General features: G+C 46.4%; 1 protein-coding gene across 2 annotated transcripts in view; it reads right to left on the minus strand.

Annotated features, from left to right (window-relative positions):
• AKAP8 (A-kinase anchoring protein 8) overlaps nucleotides 1-27,074 on the minus strand; it is a 925,614-nt gene that overhangs the window by 178,972 nt on the left and 719,568 nt on the right. For both annotated transcript variants that reach the window (XM_078681924.1, XM_078681933.1), the window contains exon 11: nucleotides 21,898-21,991. In XM_078681924.1, coding sequence (XP_078538050.1) covers nucleotides 21,898-21,991 — 94 coding nt within the window. The remainder of the gene's footprint in view (nucleotides 1-21,897; nucleotides 21,992-27,074) is intronic.

The raw sequence follows: 27,074 nt of genomic DNA on the forward strand, positions 1-27,074 counted from the left end.
CCCCCCATTATGCCCCACCCTCAGCACCAGCGGTCCGGCCCAGGAGAATGCTAGCCTCGCTGGCCCCGCAGCAAGATGGTGGCTCCCAATGCGGGGTGGGAGGGGAGCTGTTGCAGTCTCTTCAAATCGCTCCTTGGGGCGTAGAGCGCCTCCGGAGTTTCCAGCGGGTGTCCGGGTTATGTTGCAGTGTCTCTGGCCTCCACTCCAGGCCGCACTACTGGGTGCGCAAGCGGCCCCACCTCCCTCTGGGCCCAGTTGGTCGTGCTATAGGCCGCTGTCAACAAAATTGAGGCCGGGGATCCAGTGGCTTCGTCCGCCGTGGGTGGTGATGACCCCTCGATGGGACAGCCGCGGGCAGCGTGGGAGAGAGAGGGCTCTTACCTCAATCCCAGCTGGGTGTTTCCGAGGATGTATGGAGTACCAGGGGTGCCCTGCGTTCTCCGGGAGCAGTGCGTCTAGCAGAGTCCGCGCCACTTCCAAAGCGCAGGCCCCCTCGACCTCCGGAGCAAGAGAAACTGGAGTCCAGGCGGTGTGCTGTATCGGGCCGCTGCTTTGTTGGAGCCTCTGCCAAGCATCGGCAGGGGGGGGGGGGGTGAGGCCGAACTGCTTCCCCCACCGCCCTTGTTGAGCCGCTGCTGACGTTGTCCGCGGCCGACCGCCAGGTCAGTCGAGGGCAGAGAATCACCGGGGGAGCCTCACGCCGGTGTCACCAGCTATTCCTGGGTCCCGTAGACGCTCGTAGATGCTAAATCCGGCAGGCGGTGGGCAGGAGCTCTGGAGAACACGTCCTACCTCGCCGCCATCTTGTCCACGCCCCCTCTTTATGCATTTTAAAGAAGGGCTCTTCTAAGGTTATTGCCTGTAACTTACTAACTCGTCTTAGTGAAGTAATAGCTATTAGGAAGGCCATTTTTCATGACAGAAATTGTAGTGAACAACTGTGTAATGGTTCAAACAGTGGGCCCATTAGTCTTGTAAGAACAATGTTAATGTTCCAGACAGGTCCAGGTGGTACTCTGGGTGGTATTATTCTTTTAAGGCCTTCCATAAAAGCTCTAGTCACAGGTACTTTCAATAAAGATAAATGTTGCCTGTTCTGAAGCCATGCAACTACTGCTGCAAGGTGTAGTCAAATAGATGTGTAGGCTAATCCTGTGTGTTGTACATGCAAAAGATAACAAATAATGTTTTGTATAGATGCATGTAGCGGATCAATTGAATTATTATTACAATATATGACAAATCTTTTCCACTTTGTTGCATAACATGCTCTAGTGGTAGGTCTTCTTGCTTCTTTGAGGATTGTCATATAGTCTGGCGGTAGATTTAGGGAACCAAACTCAATGACTTCAGGAGCCAAATCGCAAGGTTGAGGGCTTTGGGATTTAGAAGTCTGATTTCTCCACGGTTCTGTGTGAGAAAATGTGATGTTATGTGAAGCTTCTGATGTGGAACCACTGACAGTTCCAACAGTGTGGTGAACCATGGTTGACGAGCCCAAGTGGGAGCTACGAGAAGCAGTGTGAGAGATGTCTGCCTGAATTTCTGAACTTGAAATGGAAGGAGTGTGAGAGGCGGATAAACATAAGCAAATATCCCTAACCAATTCATCCATAGGGCATTGCCTTTGGATAGAGGGTGTCGGAACCTGGAGACAAAGTCAGGGCATTTTGATTTTTGTGCTGTGGCAAAGAGGTCTATTTATGGAAATCCCCATTTTTGAAAGTATGGAAGGAGAACTTTTGGGTGAAGTTCTCATTTGTGTATTAATTGTTTCTTTCTGCAAAATTTTTGTCTGTGCCTGGAAGGTGCTCTGATAGTAGATGGATTTTGTGATGAATTGCCGAATACCAAATGGTCTGAGAGAGGCGTGATAGTTGTAGAGAATGCGTGTCCCCTCCCCCGTTTTTGTATATAGTACATTGTTGTCCTATTGTCCGTCCAGATTAAGACAACTTTCTTTACCAGGTGCTGTAGTAAAGCTTACAACGCTAGTTGACCTTCTTGCAGCTCTAGATAGTTGATATGATAGTTTGGCTGTTTGGAGTTCCAAAGACCCCGAACTGTCAACTGTTGTAAGTGTGCCCCCCACCATGTGAGAGATGAATCCGTTAGCCCGACTTGTGGAATAGGGTCGATGAACTGCTGCCCTTTTGATAAATGTTGTGTGTTCCACCACTGCAGAGAGCGATGAGTGCAGCTGTCTACCAACACTAGATCTGTCAGCTGACCCTGTGCCTGATTCCACTGACGTGCTAAGCATTCTTGTAAAGGGTGTATGTTGAGTCTTGCATGAGGCACTATCGAAATGCATGATGCCATCATTCCTAGTAACTGCATGAATGTCCTGGCTGAGCGGTACTGGTTGACTTGAAACTGTTGTAACAGTGTTTGTAAATTGTGAATCCTGACTGCAATGGGATATGCTAGAGCTAAGAAAGTGTTTAGAATGGCTCCTAGATATGGTTGAGTCTGATCGGGTTGAAGTTGGAAATTCTGTATATTGACTGTGAATCCCAACCGATGTAGAAGATTTAAGGTAATCGGAGTGTGATGCACACATTTGAGATGAGTTGGCTTTTATGAGCCAATCGTCTAGGTATGGGAAGACATGTATTTGTTGTCTTCTAAGATGTACCGCTAATACTGCTAGGCACTTGGTGAACACTCTAGGTGTAGTTGTTACTCCAAACGGAAGCCCTTTGAACTGATAATGATTGTTCCCTATCACAAATCTGAGGTATTTGAATGTGCTGGGTGAATGGGTATATGAAAGTATGTGTCCTTTAAGTCTTGCGCTGACAAAGTTGCTTTGTTGCAAAAGTGGAAGTACTTGTTCTATAGTGAGCATGTGGAAGTGTTCTGACAATATGTATAAGTTTAATTGTCTGAGATCCAATATTGGTCTTAACCAACCGTCTTTTGGGGGAATTATGAAGTATAGTGAATATACTCCTGTTCGTTGTTATTGTAATGGGACAAGTTCTAAAGTTCCTTTTGTTCGAGGAGCTTGTACTTCGTGTTTGAGTAGTTGTTTGTGTTCTAAAGACAGTTTGTGAACATGATGAGGGATGTTAGCAGGGTTGATTGTGAGTTCCAGGCAGTAACCATGTTGGATAATATCCAACACCCATTTGTTTGTTGTTATTGACTGCCAAATGGGTAGAAACTGATGTAGTATTCCCACTACAGATGATGAATGTTCGAGGAGAGCAGTTATCAAGTCATTGTTTGTTAATTAGCGGGTGGGGTATGTGATGGTGTACCTCTACCTCTGAAGTGGTTACCTCTGTATCCACCTCCATAAAATCTTCTAGAGGAAGGAGACTGTGTTTGTGTTTCGTATGAAGATGTGGAAGCATCTGTGGTATTATTTTTGGAGCCCCCTCTGGAGAAGGGGCGGCAAAAGGAACCTCTATTTGATGGAGACCGAAGAGCATCCATTGATTTTCCTACTTCCGAGTCCTTTTTCATCTTTTCTAGCGATTGGTTCTAAACTCAATATCTCTCTTCCTTTTTGGAGGTGGTATAACTGGTGTATTGGTAATGTGTCCAGTTTTGGGGTAAATGTGGATTATCTTCTGCTTAGGATCCAGCTTGTGCTGCATTTTCTCCAGAATTGGCTCTGGTGGCTTCAAAGGAGCATCTTAAATCTTTCAGTGTCGAACTTTTTGGTGCTGAGCTCGATTTGTCTCTTTTATCTTTGGATGTTGAATGTTTCGGCATCAAGGAGGTATCATCTCGGTTCGATCTCGAACCGGAAGGCTTGACTTTCTGTTTTGTTGCTGAGCCAGAAGGCGGGGCGTTGGAACCAGAGTCTCGGTGCCGACCATGGCCTGATGGTAGTGCTGGCCCAGAAGCCTTTTGATTGATTGGAGTGGGTTTCGAGGGCAAAGGGGCTTTGGTACTCATGGCACCCTGTCCAAAAGGAACAACGTGGGACTCGAGTTCGATCTCCAACTCTGAATCAGAGTCCTGAACAGAAAAGGTCTCTTCCTCATCTGCCGCCGATGCTTCCATCTCTTCTTGTTTGGCCTCTTTGCCAATCATATCAAAGTTTCTTCGCTAGACTGTAGCTGCATGTCTCTTCGTCGAGAGTGACGGCCTCAGAGCCTTTTTCGAATTAAATGACATACACAAGTTGCAGTCATCCTCTTTATGCTCTGGGGAGAGACAAAGGTAACAGACCTTATGAAGATCTGTGCACTGCTATTTAGAATGGAACCTAGGGCAGAATTGGAATGGCGTCCGTTCCATAGGCATAAGACTGGATGCCGGATCTTCGAGTGGAAACCGGAGAAGATCTAGACCCGAAGGCCACGGTCAGACTCTTTATAGATAACAAAAGTTTTCCAAAGTTCTTCAACACACAGCAGATGGTAACGTGATCAAAAACAATACCGATGAGGGTGGAGTGAATTGCAAACCAAAGGGAACCCGATTGACTTTCGAATCGGAGCGGAGCAATACACGTCCGAACCCGATGGGAGAAAAAAAGAAACCAACAATGGAGTTGATGCCCATGTGCACTATCAATGAATGGAGGAGTCACCTTACCTTGTGACTGCAAATACTTTTTCAAAGAAAAACAACTTGCAAACATTGGACCCAACACTACATGGCACGAGAATGCCAAGCATGTGTATCTACAGCACAAATGCCTCGAACATGCCTTTCTCAGCGAACCTGACTGTCTAGACAATAGTGCTTCCAGAATGTATGCAGGGATGTCCAAGTAGCTGCCTGGCAGATTTCTAGGACAGGGACTCATTGTGGTAAAGCAGTGATAGCAGCTTTGGCCCTAGTAGAAAGAGCATGCAGTCCTTCTGGTGTCTGCTTTTTGGCCAATGTGTATCAGATATTAATGCAGAGTATTATCTAGCGGGAGATGGTTCTCTTCTGCAATTACTTGCTATTTTTTGCCTCCTTAGAGGCGTGAGGAGGAACAATGAACAGAGCAGGATTGTAGTTTGACCAACGTGGAAGGGCGTCACAACTTTTGGTAGAAAATATGCTTGTGTCCGCAGAACCAGTTTGTCTGGGAAGACAGTAGTGTATGTTGGATTGCCACAATCAGTCTGAAGCTAGCTCATACCAAGGTGATGGCGATGAGGAACACTGTCTTAATAGTAAGGCGCCCAAAAGGGTGTACATTAAATAAGTGAGTACCAGATTAAGGACCCTTTGGGGCATTACAAAGAGAGGAGGAAACATATTGTAGCCCTTTTAAAAAATCGCCTCACAACTGGTGGTTTCAACAATGAGGGCTGATTGGCAACTGTAAGAAGGTCAAGAGTGCTAAAATATAACCTTTAACTGTGCCAAAAGCAAAGTCTTGCGGACAAGAAACAAAACAAACAGAACGTCAGATAACTTGGAATGAAAAAAGGTAAATCTGGCATGTGTCACATAAAACCACAAATATGTCTCAACGACAGGCGTACACAGTTGAGAAACGTCTGGCTGCCAAGGTGACTTCATCCACCTCCGGAAGTTCGAAGGTGTTCAGCTGTCATTGCTCAATCTCCAAGCATCAATGCAGAGATTGAGAAGGGCCGGGTGGGGGAACCCTGCCCTCTTGCTGCAACAGTAGGTTTTCCCAGAGGGACAGTCTGACCAAGCCCAGTAGTTCTAGATACCAACTTGTTTGTACACAGGCTGGATCTACTAGAATGGTTACTACTGGTCCTCTTCAGAACTCAGGGCAGGAGTGGTATTGGTGGAAAGGTATACAGGAGTCCCGAGGACACTCGAGGCAGAGCGCCTCTCCGAGAAAGAGATCTTGGAAAGTTCAACATGCAGATGCCTTGTTAGGTTTTTGGGACCCAAGAGCCAGACGTGTGGACAGGAGCGCTTTGAATTAATCACACGAAACAATTGACTCCGCAGACAAGCGATCGGTGTGGTAGTTGAAGGATTCATTCCTCAAGCATTTTAATGAGCTACATTCACTCTCAATGGTCTGATTAATCAATGCCCTCTATTGAGGTTTCTACATTCAGAGAATCCAGTACAGCGCTTTCAGGCAACTTTGTTTAAGAAGTTGCCTTTATCTTATTTTACTTCTGTCGACAAAACCTAATCCCAGAGGGCTATCAACTGCATAAGGAACGGTTCGGGACCACAATTTTAAATTCTTACACACATGTTCTGACTGGGGACCAGACAACATACATTGGGAATAATTCCCTGCCACTCCTATGCCAGCCTATGTGTCAGTACCCCTCAGAAATATTTCCACCTCCATTCTATAAATTGGGCAGGTGTTTTCTAATCCAGCGTCCTGATGATGACCCAGTTTAAACTGTATGAATATGGTCAAAACGTTGGCACAATAGAGTGTACTGTTTTTATGGGATTCTGGAGCCTTTCACTCGGTGTCAGAATGTGTACCAACCACTTTTGCATGCTGGATGAGTCACTATTTATATACACAGACTGTTTAGCAGAAGCACACTTCACACTTTTTTTTAAACTTTATTTTTTCATTTTATAGTACAATACAAATAAAAAACAGGAAGCAAGTTCTGGTGTATATGGTGGGAAAGATGCACACAAATACCATACAGAGTTTTATATAAATACATTGAGGAATGCACCAGTTACAATAGGTGCCTCAATAGGACATCAGGTCTCACACCACTAAACCCGTACCCCACCTCTCCATTTGCATGTCCTATTGTGGGGAGCTTCCATCCATCAATTCCTCCACATGGGATGAAGGCCATACTCAGCTGAATGAGAGACAGCTGCCTCAGGCTCAATTTGGACAAGACCGAAGTCCTCATCCTGGGGACCAACACCTCCATTTGGGAAGACTCCTGGTGGCCTGCCGCGTTAGGAACCACCCCAACACCCACCCACGGACCATGCACTAAACCTCAGCATCATACTGGACTCCTCCCTCAGTATGAACCGCCAGATCAACACTGTCTCCTCATGCTTCCACACGTTTTTCTACTGCGGTCGAAAGACCCTCAGATGGATTGCCACTAAGGTCAGAAAAGACAGTCGCCAACACAGTCATCAGCAGTAGAATTGACTATGGCAACGCGTTTTACACAGGCGTTGCCCTGAAACTCCTCAGTAAACTACAGAACTTTCAGATCGCTACAGCCAGACTGATCCTTGACATCCACCACATCTCCTAACACCTGCGAGAACTCCATTGGCTCTCAGTCAACAAAAGAGTTACATTCCAGCTCCTCACACATGACTACAAAGCCCTCCACGGCGCCGGACCAGCATACCTGAACCACTGCCTCTTTCCACGAACCCACCATACACCTTTGCTCAACCCAACTAGCCCTTGCCAACGTCCTTCGGATCCGTAAGACCAGGTCCGGAGGAAGATCCTTTTCCTACCTTACTGCCAGAACCTGGAATACCCTGCCTACCCACAAGCTATCCCTGTCGCTGACCCAATTCAGGAATGATCTCAAGACCTGACTCTTCGATTGAACCTCAGTGCCCAGCCGGGAACGACAAGCTATATGCAAAAAGTCAGCATCATCCACAACACATCGGGGACAGCCATCAGGTATATAAAAACGGTGAAAAACCCTGGGTGTGAATAAGTCCTGTAGACGAAGTTGTTATGTACCAACTAAAAATGGGCATTACTGGAAACAGTATCAGTTAGTTCATTAACCCGCATCCAATCCCTGTCAGATAGAGGTGTATCGAGGTCCAGATCCCACACCAGACGCGCCCGGGGAAGAGCCCCAGCAGCCTCTGCCAACATGGCTCTGTATAGTAAGGATATCAAGTGACATCCTGTGCCATAATTCAGTAAAATCTCAAGTGTTCGTATGGGAATGGGGGGGCCATAGGATATGAGGACCAGGTATTCCTGGCCAAACCAGCCAAGCTGGCAAGTTGCAAGAAGTGGACAGGGCAGAGTGTAAAATCTAGATGTGCCTCTTCATAAGTAACAAAGGTTTCTCCTGGGTACAAATCACCCAAAAGTGCGCATTCGCCCTCCTGCCAAGCCTGAAAGGACATTATCCAATAACTGCCTAATCGTTTTCAATATCCATATGTCAAGTTCCCTGTGGAACGGCGCCCGCTTTAGGACAGTCTCTAAAACACTGCCAGATAAAAGCTGTTTGTCGTACTATATATGAAATGCGTTACTTACCTGTAACTTCAGTTATCTAGTACTGGTATCTTTCATAGATTCACATGCCTGAATCATTCCCCGTCGTCGGGGTGGGAGTCCCCGGTATATAATAACAGTAATGTCATATAGATATATACATACTAATAGGCCAGAGGCCTCACATTAGTAACCTATCCAAGTCCTTTTGTAAAAAGGACCAAACTTTGGCCAGGAGCCAATCAGCTACTACCACCCTCTAGAACCTTCCTGGAAGGAGCCCTAGTCCCTCAGATTTTCGTAAGCACAGTGCTAAGTAGTACCTACTGAGAGAACTAAGGTGAGCCCTTCCAGGGGAGGCGGGTGGGTTGCATGTGAATCTATGAAAGATACCAATGCTGGATAACTGCAGTTACAGGTAAGTTACGCATTTCTTATCCAGTACTATGGGTATCTTTCATAGATTCACATGCCTGAATCAGAGTAGCAAGCAATAGGCAGCACATTTCGCATAATATATCATGTAAGACACTTGATAATAACTTATCAATAGTGCAACGCAATAAACTGCAAACAGAAGCAGGATAAGAAATGTGCAATTAGGTAATAGGAAAGGTGGGATGAAAGAAAGAATGCTCACCTCTAATGAAATAGATGACGGAGCACCGCCTGACCCACTGCTGCATCCTTCATAAGTTCAGAATCCAAGCAGTAGTGCTTGGTGAACGTATGTGGTGTCTTCCATGTCGCCGCTCTGCAAATGTCGACAATGGGCACCCCAGAAAAGAGCGCCATGGAGGTGGAAACCGCTCTAGTGGAATGAGCCCGAACTTTGGAGGGCAGAGGATGTCCCGCCTGCTGATGGCAGAAGGCAATGGCCGCAGAGATCCATCTTGAAATGCTCTGCTTTGACAGTGGTAGGCCCTTCCTGGGCCTGCTGAAGGCAATAAACGATTGTTTGGACTTGCGAAATTGTTCCGTTCTATGAATGTAGAATTTTAGACATCTTTTTAGATCTAAGGAATGTAGAGATCTCTCCGCTGCTGAAGATGGATTCGGGAAGAAAGATCTCAGGACAATAGGTTTGTTTAGATGAAAAGCAGACGGAACCTTTGGTATGAATTTGGGGTTAGTCCGTAGAATGACCCTGTCCTGTTTGAACTGAAGGAACGGGTCTTGAATAGAGAAAGCCTGCAGTTCACTTACTCTCCTTGCGGACGTGAGACCCAGCAAAAGAGCTGTTTTCCATGACAAGTATTTGAGATCTGCTTTATGCATTGGCTCAAAGGGGAGTTTTATCAACTGAGCCAAGACCACATTGAGTTGCCATGTAGGTGGTAAAGGTATTATTGGAGGATAAGTCCTGAATAAGCCTTTCAGAAACTGCTTGACCAGTCTATTGGACCATAGGGAAATTCCAGACGAAGAGCGCCTGAACCGAGATATGGCTGCCAGGTGGACTTTGATTGAGGCATGGGCCAATCCAGAGTTGGCCAGGTGAAGCAGGTAAGGCAGCAGTTGTGCCGGAGATGACGAGAATGGGTGCAGTTTGTTAGCTTTACACCACAAACAGAATCTCTTCCACTTAAGGGAATACGTTTTGTTGGTACTGTCCGCCCGGGCCCGGGCTAAGACGACTCTGCAGTCCTGAGGAATATCTAAGTCCTGGAACTCTCTGAACTCAGGAGCCAAGCCGATAATCTGAGAGATGTCGGATCTGGATGTTGGACTTGCCCCTGGTTCATAGTGAGGAGATGCAGGTAAGGCCTGAATGGAATCGGAGGCTCCAGCGACAGAATGTGTAGTTCTGTAAACCAGTGTTGGCGCGGCTACGCTGGGGCTACCAGGATCAGGGTGCAACGCTCCGCTTTCAGTTTCCGGATGACCCTGGGGATCAGGGGAAATGGAGGAAAAGCGTAAGCGAAGACGTTGCACCATGCCATCGAAAATGCATCCCCGAGAGACCCTTTCTGGGGATGCCAACTTGCATAATGTTGGCATTTTGCGTTGATCTTCGTCGCAAATAAATCCAGTTGAGTTCTGCCCCATTGGGAGAACACTGCGTTGAGAGCATGTTGGTCGAGCTCCCACTCGTGACAAATGGAGCGTTGCCTGCTCAGTGAGTCCGCCAGGGTGTTGTCTGCTCCTGGGACATACTCCGCTCTCAGCGAAATGTTGTGTTGGAGTAGCCACTTCCAAATTCGCTGTGATTCTTTTTTTTTTTTTTTTTTTTTAAAAAAACCTTTATTTACGCAAAATTGTACACCGCTATTTAGCCGAACATCCCAGGGGCACGGCAGCAACTTAAAGACATAGCATCACGGCATACATCGATCATATTGTCGGATAAGTGAGGTTTAATTTTACGTTTAACTCAGGATAACATCAGGAACGGAAAAAGCTCCTATATAGCGAGAAGGAGGTGGGAATCAGGTGCCGAGCCGTAAGTAACGGTCATATCATAGGCAAGCCAAACAATAAGTCCTGCAGAATGAAGGCGACCACCAGGAAGACCTGGGTAACGCAGCAGAGACATAGGATATATATGCATACAATTGCTACACACATCAATCAAGCGCCAACCCAGTTACACCAATAATGCAGCAACTGCTAGGACACAGCTTACGAAAATTCAGTGAAAACTCGGGAATAACCCAGCCGGCTGACCCCAAACCCAGAAAAAGAAGAAAGGAAAAGAAATACCAGAAAAGCGAAGAAAAAGGCCATAGAAACAAATTAGGAATAAAAAGAAAAACCCCTCCCTCTACCCCCCACCCTGCACAACTGTAGATGGCTACGGCCTACCCCCCTTTAGCAGCGTGCCTGTCGCCCAGTCCCTAAACCCGAAATATAGAAGAAAAGTTAATAAAAAAGGGAAAAAGAAAGCGGAGGAGGAGAAAAATCAGTATGGAAGCATCCAATCATCCATCCACGGAGCCCAGAACCACAAAGTCAACACCGAAGCGAGAGCAGTGGCAAGCAAAACAAATCGTGTCCCTCGTTATCACCAGGTAAACCAACACCATCAATCAATGAAGCAGACTCAGCCCTGTCCCGTGCGCTCGGTCACACCAGTTGAGTACATCCAACCAGCCACCAAGATGAGGAATGTGGGCGACAAGGAGATGCCAGTGGGTTGTTTTCTGACATCCGCCGTCAGCAACAGTGTTCTGTGAAGGGCGTCAAATGAAAGCTCCTCGAACAGTACCAGTCCCCAATACCAAGCGAGAGCCGATAGTTCCGTTGTCATCGCGGGAGACTGGCCCTCTAAAGCCGCCACATCCACCGGTGAGAGCTCGGCAGACCGCTCCGATTCAGGGTGTGGCATAACGCCCCGAGCGCGGATAGTCGAGCAAGACGTGCCCGGGTACGGGAGTAATGGCCTCCAATTTGCGTCTCAGATCGCGAGCATTGCAGATCATGGCGCCACGAAGGGCACCGAGGGCAATCAGAACATCCCGAACCCCTGGCGACATCCCAGGAGCACAGTCCACGGCGCTCACCTCCTCCATAGGCTCTACAGCAGGTTCCGCCATTTTAGTCGGGGCGTCACTGACCCACACATCTGATCGGGCATCCTCTCGCCCCCCACCAGAGCAAAGGTGAATCACAGATGCGAAGGTGGCAAACTTCATAATGTGCACAGAAAAGGACACAAAGGCAGCCTCAGCGGTGTCAGGGTATCAATCACACACCAGTGCCCTCAAGTCTCAAAACACCGACCCCTCGGTGAACAAGATGGCGCTCAGACGTACCTCGGGAGAAATGCAGGGAACGGCCGAGCCATACACAGACAAAAAAGTCCCAAAGGAAATATAATCCCCCGGTTCCTCAGCGCACCACCGGCCCGCAACCCACGAGATGGACCGGAGATCGCAGCAAGAGGCACACGTGTCGGGCGGATCACTCCGGGCAGCCAACTCCTCCCCGTCACAGGGAATCACCAGCAGGATAGCGGGGGCTGGCCGTTCCCCGTACGCAAAACCCCGGATCAGCCGCTGCGGAGGGCCGGATAGGAGACGTGAGCATATCTCCGGATCTACGGCCGATGGAGAGGTCGGGAGCACATCACCGAGCACCGCCACACTTCCCCTCCATAGGAATGCGGCTCGGGGACAGGATAGTATGCAGGATCGGTACACAAAGCAACAAGGTCGGCGGAGCCGAGTGCCGAGGCGGCCATCTCAGTCTCCGGCTTGGCTCCTCCCCCCTCGCTGTGATTCTTGAGATAATGTCATGGATTGAGTTCCCCCTTGCTTGTTTAAATAGTGCATTGTGGTGGTGTTGTCCGTCCTCACAAGCACTCGGGAGTTCCTGATCCGGGGCAGGAAAGCTCGAAGTGCCAGGTATACTGCCCTCAGCTCTAGCAGGTTGATGTGGAGTTGTTTTTCTGCCAGCGACCACTGACCGTGAATTTGAAGTTCCTGCAGGAACGCACCCCATCCTTCCAATGATGCATTCGTTGTTATCACGTGTGGGGAGATTGGAAGTAGGAATGGAAGGCCCTGGTTTAGGTTTTTTGTTTGAAGCCACCAGTGCAGGGCCTTCACCATGGACGGAGTGATCCTGATAAGATCGTCGAAGGATCCCATACACTGGCTCCACTGAGAGGATAACGCCTCCTGTAAGGGACGCATACGGAGGCGGCAGTGTGGTATTAGGAGGATATTGGAGGACATCATTCCTAGCAATGACTTGAAGAGTCGCACCTTGATGGTCTTTTTGACCTGAATGTGGGCTGCCAGAGACCTCAGTTTGACCTGACGCTCTTCTGAGGGGAAGGCCTTCTCCTGATGCATGCCTAGAGTTGCTCCCAGGAAAGTGAGGCATTGAGAGGGCTGCAATACTGACTTTTTCTGGTTGAGCGTAAGCCCCAGGCTTTCGAAGAGCTGAAGACAGGCGTTGGAAGATGTACGTACGCCTTCTAGAGTAGGAGACTTGATGAGCCAATCGTCCAAGTAAGGGAATACCTGGTGATGGTGCTGGCGAAGGTACGCTGCCACTGGAGACAGGCATTTTGTAAAAATGCGTGGCGCCGACTTCAGGCCAAATGGCAACACTCTGAATTGGTAGTGTCTGCCCGCCACTACAAACCTTAGGTATTGCCGGTGACTTTTGTGGATGAGTATGTGAAAATAGGCGTCCTGGAGGTCTAAGGACACCATGAAATCCTTGGAATTGAGAAGCTGTAACACCTCCTGAATGGATACCATACGGAACGATTGTTTCTTGAGGTATCTGTTGAGGTTCCTTAGATCCAATATAGGTCTCCATTTCTTCTCCTTTTTCCGTATTAGGAAGAACGACCGGGAATAGAATCCTTTCCCCCTCTGACCTCTGGGAACTCTTTCTACGGCTCTTTTCTGGAGCATTAGTGAGAGTTCCACTTGAAGGAGATGCAGATTCTTGTGCTGCATGGGACCTGGGGGGTTCGAAGGAGGAGTTTCCACGAACTCCAAAGTATGGCCAAACTGAACCAGCTGGAGAACCCAACGATCCGTCGTTATTTTTTGCCAATTGTGGAGGAAGTTGGAAATTTTCCCTCCAACTACGTAATGTGGAGAAGAAGTGGAGGCCCGTTGGAGAAAGAAGTCATTGTCTTCTGGCGGAATCTTTCTTTCCTCCTCTCCCTCGAAAGGAAGACTTATTGTACGAGGACTGGCCTTGTTGCTGCCTCTGTTGGTATTGAGGCTTGTATTGCTGGGACGAGCCGTAAGAGGATTTGTATCCCTGATAGCCACCTCTTGTCTGCTGGCCTCTTCCTCTGGAGCCCCGAAAGGAAGTATTTTTGTACTGGAGGGTACCCAAGGCTCTTGCGGTCTCCGTATCTTTCTTGATACCCTGTAGCATTTCATCAATATGCTCCCCAAAGAGCAGCTCTCCGTCAAACGGCATGTCCAGTACCTTGGACTGTACCTCCGGCCGGAAGGATGTAGCCTTCAGCCATCCCTGGCGCCTAAGGACCGCTGCCCCCGCCAGCTGCCGAAATCCTGTTGAGGCGATATCCATTGCCACGTCAATCATTTCTGAGGCGGACCGCTCTCCCTCAAGGAGGATCTTCTTTACCTCTTCTTTCTGCTCCTCTGGCAGTGTGCCTAGATATGGGGCAACATCCGCCCACATCTGGCGATTGTAACGCCCTAAAAGCGCTAGCGAGTCTGCCGCCCTGACCGTAAGGGCCGACATCAACGAGAATCTCTTCCCGATGTTATCCAGCTTACGGCCTTCCTTATCCGGAGGCGCAGTCAGCGCAGCAGATGGGTTGTTGGATTTCCGCTGCGCGGTCTGGGTGATAACAGAGTCCGGTTTGGTATGGCCTGTAAGGCATGCCGGAGATTTGTCCAGGGCCTTATACTTCTTATCAAGCCTGATCGGCACTGGTTGTAAAGATGAGGGATTTTTCATTATTTTTACCCCCTGGTCCCAGATGTAATCGATAATAAGGTTTGACCAAACCGTCTTCTTGAATGGCTCTTTAAAGTCATATAGGAAGCAATCCTGAGGTTGCATGGTCATCTCTATTTTGAACCTTGTTGCTGCTCTCTCTACAATATTATGAAACCCCCCGATATCTTCTGGGGGTGAATCCGCCTGAGTCTGTTCTGGGGAAGCCGGACGTTCAATGACATATTCATCCCACTCGTCATTCTGTATTTCTCCCTCCTCCTGTTGACCTTCTTAATCTTCTCCTACTGCTTCCTCCTCCTCCTCCTCAGAGGATGGTAGAGGAGGCAAAGTCACAGGATCCTGACGAATAACCAGCGGTGGTGGTCTAGGGCGAGGTGGAGGAGCTGGTGTCACAAGATTTGGAGGCATCACCGAAGGAGGCGGAGTAGGCAGAAACCGCTGTTTGTAGTCCGCTATGAGGAATTGGAGGTCAGTGACTATTTAGGCCGGGAGGCACACCATAGGCTGTGAAGGAGGAGGCGGTTGATATTCCTCCTGGCATGGCACTTCTGCCTGACCAAGGTCTTCATAGTCCGAAATCTCTTGGACCTTTACATTGAGCTGTGAAGGACTTGTTGCAGTGTGGAACAAGGCACCATCATCAGAATCCTCAGTCTCCAGTAAGTGGACCGGTAGCAGTGGCTGGACCTTGCTAGGAGACGTAGTCTCTGGCGTCAGCATACGTGATGACATCTTGAAGTGTGTATAGATACACTTCAGCTTAGGAGATTCTTTCGTCAACGGGCCCGTCGACGGGGTGGTCATCAGCGGTGGGATGCTGTCAGCCACAGCAGACCTCTCTGTCGACTTTGTCGACGACGGTAGCGTCGTCGACGATGGTTTCTTCGTCGACGGCGGTGTCGATGCTGGAGCTGTCGTCGATGGCTTCGTCGACGGCTTCGTCGTCGACAAGCTGGTGTCGATGTCGATGGTTTCGTCGATGGTTTCGTCGACGATGACATCATCGACGAGGTCGTCGCCGACGGGACCTTCGTCGATGACGAAGGTTTCGACATCGTCGACGCGGAAACTATCGTCGACGGAGGAGTCGTCGACGCTTTTTTGACAGGAATTATTGAGGTAATAGACCTACCCGTCGTAGTCGTAGACAAGGTGGTGAAGGTTGATGCTGTCGTCGTAGAGATGGTAACTGTCGACGCTGTCACAGGCAAGGCAGAAGACACCAGCACAGGCTTCTTGTAGGTGGCTTCCTGAAGAGAAGTCTTAACTGCCATGGCTTTTGGACGACCCTCTGAAGACTTTGGCGTCTTCTTTTGGGCTGGCACATCAGACGGACCTGGAGAAGTCTGTCTTGGCCTTTTGGCAGAGGAGTGTGAGCTCCTGAAGGAACACTCGCTCTCACCTGAGGAGACTGTTTGATCCTTGTCCTTTAGTCTCTGAAGCCACAGAAGCAGGTGACCCTCTCTGTCTTTTAAAGTCTTGACAGAGAAAGTGCGGCAGACCTTACAATCCTTGGCAGAATGTTCAGGGTAGAGACATTAGAGGCAGTCTTCATGTTTGTCATCTACATGTAGTCTCAGCTTACTACACGAGGCACAAGGTCTAAAGAGCCCTTTTTTAGGAGTGGTAGACATAGCTTTCTCTAGCACTCCTCCACAAGAGTAATATTGAAGTGCAAAGTATGGAATAAATCCAAAAAATACCAGATAGCTTAGCAGAGCTCAGTGGAGACTCCCTTAGCACGACGTGCGGTAGAAAATCTGAGGGACTAGGGCTCCTTCCAGGAAGGTTCTAGAGGGTGGTAGTAGCTGATTGGCTCCTGGCCAAAGTTTGGTCCTTTTTACAAAAGGACTTGGATAGGTTACTAATGTGAGGCCTCTGACCTATTAGTATGTATATGTCTATATGACATTACTGTTATTATATACCGGGGACTCCCACCCCGACGACGGGGAATGATTCAGGCATTTGAATCTATGAAAGATACCCATAATACTGGATAAGGGGGGGTCTGCCGATGTCCCAGCACCTTCCATCAACAAATCCGGTAATCTGCCTGCTGCCCGACAGTAGCCATTCTTTCCCAATTTTTGCCTGGGCGAAGCCATTTGGCTGCATGTTAAAGGTGTGCAGCGTAGAAATATAAAAATAGACATGGATTCTCTAATCCCCCATCTTCATAGCGTTTGTTAAAGTTGTCAAAGCCACCATGCTTTGGCGACCCGCCCAAAGGAGTGTGGTTAAATGGGAGTCAAGTTGCTTAAATATATTGTGCGTGGTATGGGACAGAGTGAGTTCTGCAGTATATAGACACATCGCGGAAGCAGGACCATTTTTGCAATAGCCATCCGGCCACTTAGGGAAAGGGGCAGGGTGTTCCAGAAAGTTACTGTGGTCTGCAAGGACTCCAGGACCCTCTCCACATTTAAGCAGAGCTGCTGAGTTCTAGAGTGTGCAACTTCCATTCCCAAATAGAGAAACTGTTTTAATTCCCAATGCAGACTCTAAACTGGTAAATGATCCACCGGCGTGCCTACCAGAGAGGCAATGGGAATATTAAGGACGTGTTACAATTTAGACGTAGGCCAGAGATATTTCTGAACTCTAGCAGTTGTAAAAAGCCGTGGTAAGGCGACCCTAATGGGGGAAAGGTAAAATAATGCAGCATTAGCCTTAAGGGAAATGATATGTTGTACCTAACCCACTCATATGCCCCAGCCGTGTAGTTTCCAGCATGCCAAAATAGCTGACGGCTCTATCACCAATGCGAATTAAAGAGGGGAAAGTGGGCACCCCTGATGAGTGTCCACATTTCCAAGTGAAATCTTCCCACCCTCAACCTTGTAGCCGGTTTTGTATCTAGGAGCAAGACTCCTTTTTGGGAGGCACAGTTGAAGGGGTAGAAGTGGAATGATACTCCCTTGCAGCAAATATAAAAAACAAAAAAGATACCGTGTGTGTTGTCATCAATCATGATAAATTAGACAGATCAAAACGGTACATTTTTATCACATTGCTTGACATGCAAGAATATTGTTGTGGTTTGTCTAGTTTTTTAGGCTTTTTTGTGTACGATTCTTATAACAAGAATGTAATTGTATGATTATAAAATAAATCAATTAAATAACTGATGATCAACTCACTCATTGTCCTTTTCCTTTTCATCGTTTCTAATGTATCATGATTCACATTACTTAAGGACTATCCCCTTTCTATTTTGGAGTAGACATACTTCCTTGCAACAGACAAAATTATGAAATCAGGTGGTGGATTCTGCACACGGGAAGAAAGGGTCTTTTTCAGGTGGCTTTTATTTATTATGCCAGCGTGCTGGAGCAGACTTTGCTTTGGCTGGAGATAAACAGAGGGTAAACAAATGGCATACAGAAGAAGAGCAGTGCAGAGCATTAAGGATGACTAAAGTCTTTCGCTGGGTTGTTGGAATAGGTTATGTTAAGTTTTGCAGGACCTCTCACCAATGCTTCTTTGAATTTTGGGATATCATCTATGAGAGAAATTATCCTTGGCGAAAAATCCGAGAGAGTTGAGAAGTACTACTCCCTAATGAAAAATAAGGATTCAAAGTGAATGAGTAATGAGGATATTGTGAGCAACAAGAAGAACTAGACCGTTGTGTAGATCTTCACTGATAAGCACTGATGAGATGAAGAGTGATGCATTGATGTCCTTCATTGATGATGCCACCTATGGTGAGAACTCCTAGAATGCCTCCTTGGAGTTCTAGATATTGTTCTTGAAGTGCTAGCACTCCTGATAGGTGATAAAGTTGAATCAGTAGATGTGGGCGGCAAAGCTAAATGAGGCAGTGCAGATTAAGGCACCACCACAAGCATGACAGGTGAGGTGAATGAGCTACCAGAGAAAAGGGTAGAACTGGTCCAGCAGGGGACAGAACCGGAGAGAATTTCTGCTTTGGTTATGGAGATCGTTGAGCTGACGTAGATTTTAGTTAAGACTGGTGAGGCTGCTCTGGCTGGTAAGTCGTTGAGCAGTCTGAGTCCGGAATGCTTGGTACTCTCATCTTCAACTTACAGACAAATTCCAGAGACGGCTGGAAGCATCTGCTTGGTGAGGTATCCAACAACACAGTTTTCAACTTCACAGACTCCAACATATCATTTCTCAACATCGAGGCAGACCTAGATGGTGAGCATTTTAATGGATGAAAGAGCTGTGGCGGAGGGAGTACCACCTGCACGTCTCTGATCTTGCAGACACTGCCTCTTCATGTCTGCCTGATCTTCCTGCAGCCCTTGCAATGTGATCTTTTCTCTGTCTTTCCAAGCCCTCCTGGACATCTTTAAGCACAATTTGCAAGAGGGGCTGTTTGAGCTTTTTTCTCCAACAAATAAAAAACATGTTTGCATTTGTGAAAAAACATACTTTTTCTGTTAGAAAATGTACTCTCCGTCTCTAAAGATTAGCAGCGGCCCATGCAGGTAAGAGCCATGGGGTGGTGGGGTCAGGTTGGCGGAGGTGGGGCCAGGTTGGCGGAGGTGGGGCGGGGGATTTTCAACAGATGACGACAAGGGAAAATGAGTTATTTATTTAATTTTCCCTTGTGGTTGTCTGTTGAATCCCCCCCGCCTCCCTCAAACCAGCCCCACCACTCTTATGTGCACGTGCTGCTTCTGCTAAAGATGTTGTGCGAATTTGATTTTTACAAGTTTGGAAAGGTTTCTGAGAAAAAAAACTTTGAAAAGTCGAGCTCAGTACTCCAGGCCCCTCTCAGCCGAGGTAAAAAACACAAACGGACTCAACTGCCTCCTAAAAGGCAAGATGCGATATTGGCAGTGTGATATTCCTTAAAGAATCGGCAACAATTTTCCCAGCCATTCTGACGTCAGCCTTTAGGCTACACTGACCGTTTTCCCTCTCCTAACTTTTAAAAAAGCTTTCTGCTATTAGGCTTTTCAATTGACTATTTGCATTTTAAAAAAAATTGAAATATGTGAAAGTTGACCATTATAACCTATAACCTTTTCAAAGGCTCTTCAAATACGTGTTTTTTCAAAATGTAAAGCATCTCTATGTGTTTTGTAAAAAAAAAAAAAAAAAAAAAAAAAAAAAAAGTGTTGGGATTCTGCACAAGGGGGGGGGGGGGCAATTCAGTGCTTAGGACTAGTATTTAAGATCCTGTTGAGGAGAATGTGACCCTAGAGAATCCATCAGAAGTTGCCAGTATATAGGCATTTTTTCAATATCTTTTGTTGTAAGTGATTTTTCCAAGATCTCGCACTGGGGTGGGGTTATTCATTGTTTATGAATATTAATGAAGACATCTTAATAGACCTTCAGTTATTGTTCCAAAGGAGGAAGCTATCAGAAAGGAGTCGGTTGTTAAACTTTGAATGAATGAATCATTTATTGTATGATTACTTAAAATCATTACATTAATAAAGGAATACCGTCTCATTCAAAACAATATTACAACTGTGCAGTTAAAAGAAGTACATTTATCTTAGTTAACAATAAAAACGAGAAACACAAATGCATTTCATTTAGGAACATGTTAGTACTTCCAGCATGCCACTCTTGATCTAAAGTGCAGGTGCCTTATCCAGCCAATACACCCCCCCCCCCCGTCCCCCCACATGTGTGCATACAGATGCGCTCAACCTAAAGCAGTTTGTGGCCTTTTAATTGTGTTCCATGGGACCGTTACAGGTATGTGCTACGATAAGAGGGGTGTATCTGTCTCGTGTAGTTTAACAGAGACCGCATCTGATGCATGCATTTGCCAAATTCTGCGAGATTCGATAGGAGTAGTACAGGAGATTCAGCGCTTCCTGTGACGTAAACAGATGGGCTTTAAAAGCCGGCTTTGGGCGACACCCGGCATATCAGATGCATCAGTGACTCTTTTTTTTATAGTTACATAGCCCTCAACGTACAATGCTGGTAAGAGATTTCCAGCCAATGTGGATTTCTTTTATCAGAGAAGGAACTAAATGAGCCCATAACATGTGTTTTAGGCAGCGTGTTCCCGATGATTGATGCAAGAAGGGTTGAGTGTTAAGAGTTATGTGAGCTATTGCAAGTGAATCGTATGACCCCTTTCGCCAATGAAGCGTTGATGTCGGATGCCTTTGACAGTTGGTGAAGTTGCTTTTTTATGGAGAATTTAATTGCACTGTGTAGATCGAATCTTTGCCCCAATTTTCTGTGGCCACATTTACATTTTCTGCAGCAGTGATCAAGTAGTTGTGCCATGGATTATTCCCAGAAGTGGAAATAGATTTAAGAACTGTTTCATTGAGTTCTCGAGAGCTTTAAAAATATTTTACATGAGCGCCCATATAATACATTTTGTGATATTAGGCGGAACCTCAAGCGAACCAGTTCTTAAACTTAATTTGATTCAGTTGACCCCAAGAGCGATTCATAAAATGAAATGAAATAAAATAAAAGGCGAAAACAGGTGATTTAAATATAATGCCTATTTTACAACTTTGTCTGCATTCCCAAAAATATGACCAACAAGTTTTTATTCTAGTTAAGGTTTTGGTGCAAAGTGATTCAGTTATTCACAGGAAGCAGACCGTTGAGGCATGTCAGCAACTAGGTACACATGTTTTTAATTTCCACCTTAAAAGAGACAGTTCAAACGGCAGTCCTTACAAAAAGGTGCACAAATATTTGTTCACTTTACTAAGTCCCCAGTGCTGACAAAAGTAAATGGTGGTGGGCGGGCAGCAGCCACTCTCATGCCAATGTTCCTCACAGCACTAAAAAGTTTGTGATGATCACATGTCTCTTTCTAGTGGAATGTTTTACACCTATACAACCTTGTTTCAACCAATTAACTAATAAAAGTAAACAAAATCCTATTTAATTACAGAAACATACAATACACATTTGTGTATACATATCTTTTACCTCACTAGTAGAAAGAAAGGAAATGGTGGAATGTAATACTTACATTTGTGAGTGCAATAAAAAATGCAGATAAACAACAATCAACTAGTATAAGTGTAAAAGGCAAACATACCTTACCTAGCAAAAAAAGACAGGAGCAATATTAGCCCCAAACATGATATTCACAGGCTAAACAGAAAGGCTACATCCCAGGTAACCAAAATCAAGCCAAACCAAGCAACTCTTAACACAACATGGACTACATGGGTGTGTATATTTCATCAAATTAGCCACAGTTCAATCTTGAGTATCCCCATTTTTCAAAGAAAAAGCTTGCAGCTACACATAGATCAACCATATGCGACTAAACACTTAAAGCCATTAGAACCAATTACGAACCAATTAAGATGCACATGTTACTGCAAACCCTGTTGAAAATGTTCAAACTTAAGCAAACAATCCACAAGGTTATTACCAATGAGTGGATAAATGCAGACGTCAGTGTCACCCACCTTTGAAAGGGTCTGTTTTTTGTTTTACACCCTCCTTTTCAATGATCTCCTGACGTCGTTTCTCAATCTTTTTATTCCGGTTTACAATATATTCCTGTGTGAATTAAGAGAAGTTGTGAGAAACGTGAATTGTGAGCAACTGTGATAAACAAAATGAAGCTATGTCAACTAAGCTGGGATTTAAGAATGGACTAGCTTGAGACACATTTTTTGATGGAAGAGATAGGTTCTTGTAGCTTGAGCTCCCCAACTTTAATATCTTGAAAATGCTGACTTACCATCTCTAGTGAACTGAGAAGCATCTAATAATCATAGGCAGATAAGGCATTTCATGTATATTACACAGGTTACATAAGGTCTACAAGCATACCTATGCCAGTTATCATTGATTCTTCGGTCTTCTAATAAAATCGTGCTCCTTTGAGGCTTTTAGTGAGAGATCCTCCTGAATGCAAGGTCATAAAGAAATAACCTTTCTCGGCTGACATATTTTAACTTCATTTATGAGTAATTTGTTCTTAAGAACACTCTTCCACCGTAAGAACAACACAGCTCCATAACTACAACAATATTTGTTTCTTTTATAAACCAAATTTTATTTTTAACACACCCGTGCACACGATCTTCTTCACCTCGCTCGCCACCCACCACCCCAACCCCAATCCAACAGAAGCTGTACAAGAACCTGTATCAGTTCTCCAGTGCTGTAAAACCTCCCAGTCCACAGTAGTCCCACTATTTGCCCCAGACTGTGGCATGCTTCTGTAGACATCCCCGTGCTCTGTGCATGGTCTCTGCCACTTTGAAGCACAAATCCATCGTCCACAATCGTGGGCGGGACCGAGGAACTCCATTTCCGCATTATATTGTGCTTGGTCAAGGCTGAGGCAACACTAACCAACATCCGGTCACCCCTACTTCCACTTATGTCCACCAGGATGCCCAGAAGTACCAGCGTGGGAGTGAGCTCAATGTGTCTCCCCAACACCTGTGAATTTGCTCTGGCTATGCACTCCCAGAATGGCAAAATGCCCAGGCACAGTGAGAGGTCAGTGCATGAAGGATCTGCAGGTATTTGTGAAGTTGTGTGTAGCGAAGCTGGAAGAGGACCTGAACATCAGCAATGGACCTCAAGTGAGCACCGCTCCACACATCGCCTAGAGACGTAATGTAATCTTATCCCACTGACCAAGCCCCTCAAGTTAGACTGCATGACATAGCCAGCGTCTGCTCCACAGAGGAGTCTTCTGTGTGTGTTTACGATCCTAATCCAGGAAGCAGAGCGTTGCATGCCCTCAGAATAGCACTACTTTAGTGGGTTCTAGCATGGTGGTGGGAATGGGGCTGCCATACAAATATCCCAGGACCCTGTCCAGACCCAATGGGAACAGTTCCGCTCTACAGGTGAGGTCCCCTCCAGCCACCACCATTCAGTCATTGTTGACCAAAAGATATGATGCTCAGTAATAGAGCTAATATAAGCCAGCCTTAATCCCCCATCAAATGCTGAACTGCAGCACTTAGTCCAGGTGATGCTTGGGGTCTCCCCTGCCAAATGAAGGAGCGGATGAGAACATTAAGCTGTGTGCACCAAGAGGCAGGGATGAGGAATTGATAATTCTGTAGGAGGTAGAGTTCCTTTGGGAGCAACAACATTTTGAACAGGGTCACTCTACCTAATGCATTTAGTGTGAGACTGGATCATTACTGCAGCTCCCATTTTGTGTCGCCGAGCAGAGGAGCAAGATTAAGGGTCTGAGCCTAGTCTTGTATGCACAATATATGAAACTCTAAGTACTTGAAACTTTGGTGCTGGACCGGGATAGTACTCCACCAACTCACTATCACTTGGCCTTCAGCAGGACTAAAAGAGATTTTCGCCAGTCCACATGGAAGCCAGAGATCTACTCAAACACGCCTAGAATATGCAGTACTGGAGGGCCCTACAGTTGCGATTGGGTCAGGAAGAGGAGCACATTGTCTGCGAATAAGGCTATTGTATCTTCCATGCCCTCCCCCATTGCCATCACCACACCTGAGCACCACACCGAAAAATCGTAGCTAGGGGTTTTATGGCTAGAGCAAACAGAGAGGCAGATCTGGGGTACCCCTGTCCAGTACCTCTGCGGACTAGAAAGGGTGCAGAGAGAGATCCATTGACAAGGAACTCGGCGGAGGGTTTCTTAAAGAGGAGGTGGATTTGCCCATGGTATTTTGGGTCGAAGCCCATGCGATGCAAAACCAGGTCTAGATAGACCCAGTCCACTGTGTCAAATGTCTTCTAGAAATCAACCAGTAACAGCACAGTGATGTCAGTAATCTCATGATGGTGGGCAAGAGCAATGTTAATTTGCCGAATGCAAGCCAACACCTTTATTGCCCATGGATCCCGGTGACGAAGAATCCCATGCTGCACCCCCTTGCACGACGGGGGCGCCTTCATTTGTACTAACAAGCTGAACATTTACACCTTTGCAGAACTTTTCCCCGATGACCAATTCCTCTCCCCCGACCCAGTCCGCCGCCTTTAGCACACTTCTAGAAACCTTTCTATACTACCAACTGCTGGTGACATGCCGAGCGCTGTTCGACACGGTCCCAGCTCCTCTGAAGGCACTCACAGCATTAGGCTACATATACACAACTTCTTCACCCCGCAAACTAATCACATTGTTATACAATCACATGCAGCACACTGCACCCGCAGGAATCACATCAGCTCGGGAGGCTTGGGGAAGGAACCTCGCCCTACCCCTCACCAATGCGTAATGGCCATTGTGCTGCGTTCAACTTGAATTGCTGTCCCCTAACTGTAGATTACGGCGTATCCACTTCAAATTCTTACATCGCATTTACGGGACCCTAGTGCTAATACACCGAATGGGTATGTCCCCACACTCTCACTACCCACGCTGTAATTCCCCTTCAGCAGAATTTATCCACCTTCCCTGGCAGTGCCCCACTATTGCCGCTTATTGGACAAAGGTCTAATACACTATCTATTGCTATGAACAATTATCCAACTTTTGGGACCTATTGCCCCAGAGGTTTCGCCCCTGGGACATCTGGGAGCCTTTTATCAGTTACCTTCGCCAAATGGAGCCTTCGCCTTGAACCTAGAGAGTCTTGCTGAGAGGCCTTTCCCATATAACACACCCCCCAACACGAACCCAATTGTGATACGATTGTTTTTGTTGCTCTCCCTGGAGGTTCTTTGAAGGCAAAAATGTAATGTTTAATTGGGTGGGGTGATGTGGGGGGGGGGGGAGATGAGAAATGGGACACAAGTGGATCTTGTGTGTCCCTGGTGATGCTTCCTTTTATGATATCGAGTTTCAGTTGTGTCTCTGCTGTAACTGCCCTGCCATTCAAGCTACCCTGCATCTAATGTGTGTATAATTGCCAACAAGTTATAAATAAAAAAATATATTTTTTAATTTAAAAAAGAATTTGGCGAATGCAATGACGGATACCTCAGTGGGGCATAAAGCCACATTGAATGGCATAAATAAGGTGAGGCAGCACCCGCACCAAAGCATTTGCGAAAATCTTAAGCTCCACATTAATCAGTGAAACAGGCTGATGGGAGGTACATCTGTAGGCCGCTTTCCCTTTTTTGGGGAGTTCACTAGGGTGGTCATGTCCAAATCTGGAGGAAAGGAGCCCCGCTGCTCGGACTCAGAGTTCCAATCTGCCAAGTGCGGCTTAAGTACGGAACCGATGCTTCAATAATATTTCACAGGGAACCCATCAAGGTGTCTGACCATGTTTATGTCCCATATAGACGTCTCCACCTCGTCCGTCAAGACGGCAGACTCGAGGCGAAGTGAGCTTGGTCAGGGCCCTATAATGGAGAAGCGGGCTAGCCCACTTCGGTGCGGATCAAGGGTGGTAGGCTTATAGGGCCGGGTAGTAGGAAGCAAACGCTTATGCCATTTCCTCAGCACTGGTGAGGCTTTGACAAAGTTACAAGAACAGGGTTTGGAAGGCACAGAGTATAGAAGGGGCGCTCTGCCTGTACGCAAGAATGTAACAGCGAAACTCTAGTGTGTGGTGCAACTGGCGAGTGGAAAAACCCTTTAACCACTCAAATGCCTATGCACACACCAGTAGTATACTATACAGTAGTGTAGAAATTATATAAACATGTAAATACAATGTCCAAGACAACAAAAGTAATCAGAAGTATGAAGCAATCGTTGATAAATTTTCGGAATGTTTAATGGTTCCACAACCAGCCGACACGTGTTTCGTTGTGTTGGTACAAATCCCACGCGACTCCTCAGGGCGCTCCACCGGTAATAATTCCGCCCCGGCAGGGCACGAGACCAGAACAGGGGATCCCCGTAAGGAAAAAGGTGTTGTGTCAAAAAACCAACAGTGAATTATTCAGACACTTTCAAAAGCAAGGAAAAACATCAGAAATTTCTTTCAAAATAGGTACTGTAATTTATTAACAATACCTTACAGTGGTACTTTAAAGGAATTTTATGCAATTGTTGCAATTTGTGCCCCGGAAATAGGGGGAGGGGGTGAGAAGAGGGGAAAGGGAAGTGCTCAGGGGAGTGTAAGGAGAGGATGAACACAGTGAAAGAAACAAGTGATAAATACAAAAATTACCAACATAATCAAAAGGAATACAAATACATACGCCAAAAAATTCTGGGCATACAATAATTAATTATTTTACATAAAAACTTTCAACGGACACACAGTCAGTACACAACTGTAGAGGGCAGGTGCCGGAAGTTTTCTGAGGAACACCGTCGACGTTTCGACCCCTATATGTAGGCTGAGTTCAGTCCTTAAGTGGGGTCTTCATCAGGACATATGCGACAAGGGGAGTGAGGGGCAATCCTGTCAGATAAATTAATAATAATAAATTAATAAATAGTACAACATAGCCAGTATATTCCGACTATGATGAAGATTGGGATGATGATTGAAAAATAGTTACCATGGGGTCGTGGCCCAACAGAGCTCGCGACGTGGAACAACAATGGACTGTGCATGAGTCACAAGTCGATCGCAGAGGGATGAATCTCAAAACTACAGAGGAGAGAGGACAACCAGTGAAGGAAAACTAAAGCATTTACTTATAACAAGCAATATAATAATATGACCCACACTAGTATGGCATCAACTGATAAATAATATTAGTACTGATAGACAACTCC

This window comes from Lissotriton helveticus, chromosome 1_1 (genome assembly GCF_964261635.1).
Source record: "Lissotriton helveticus chromosome 1_1, aLisHel1.1, whole genome shotgun sequence".
Classification (NCBI taxonomy): Eukaryota; Metazoa; Chordata; class Amphibia; order Caudata; family Salamandridae; genus Lissotriton; species Lissotriton helveticus.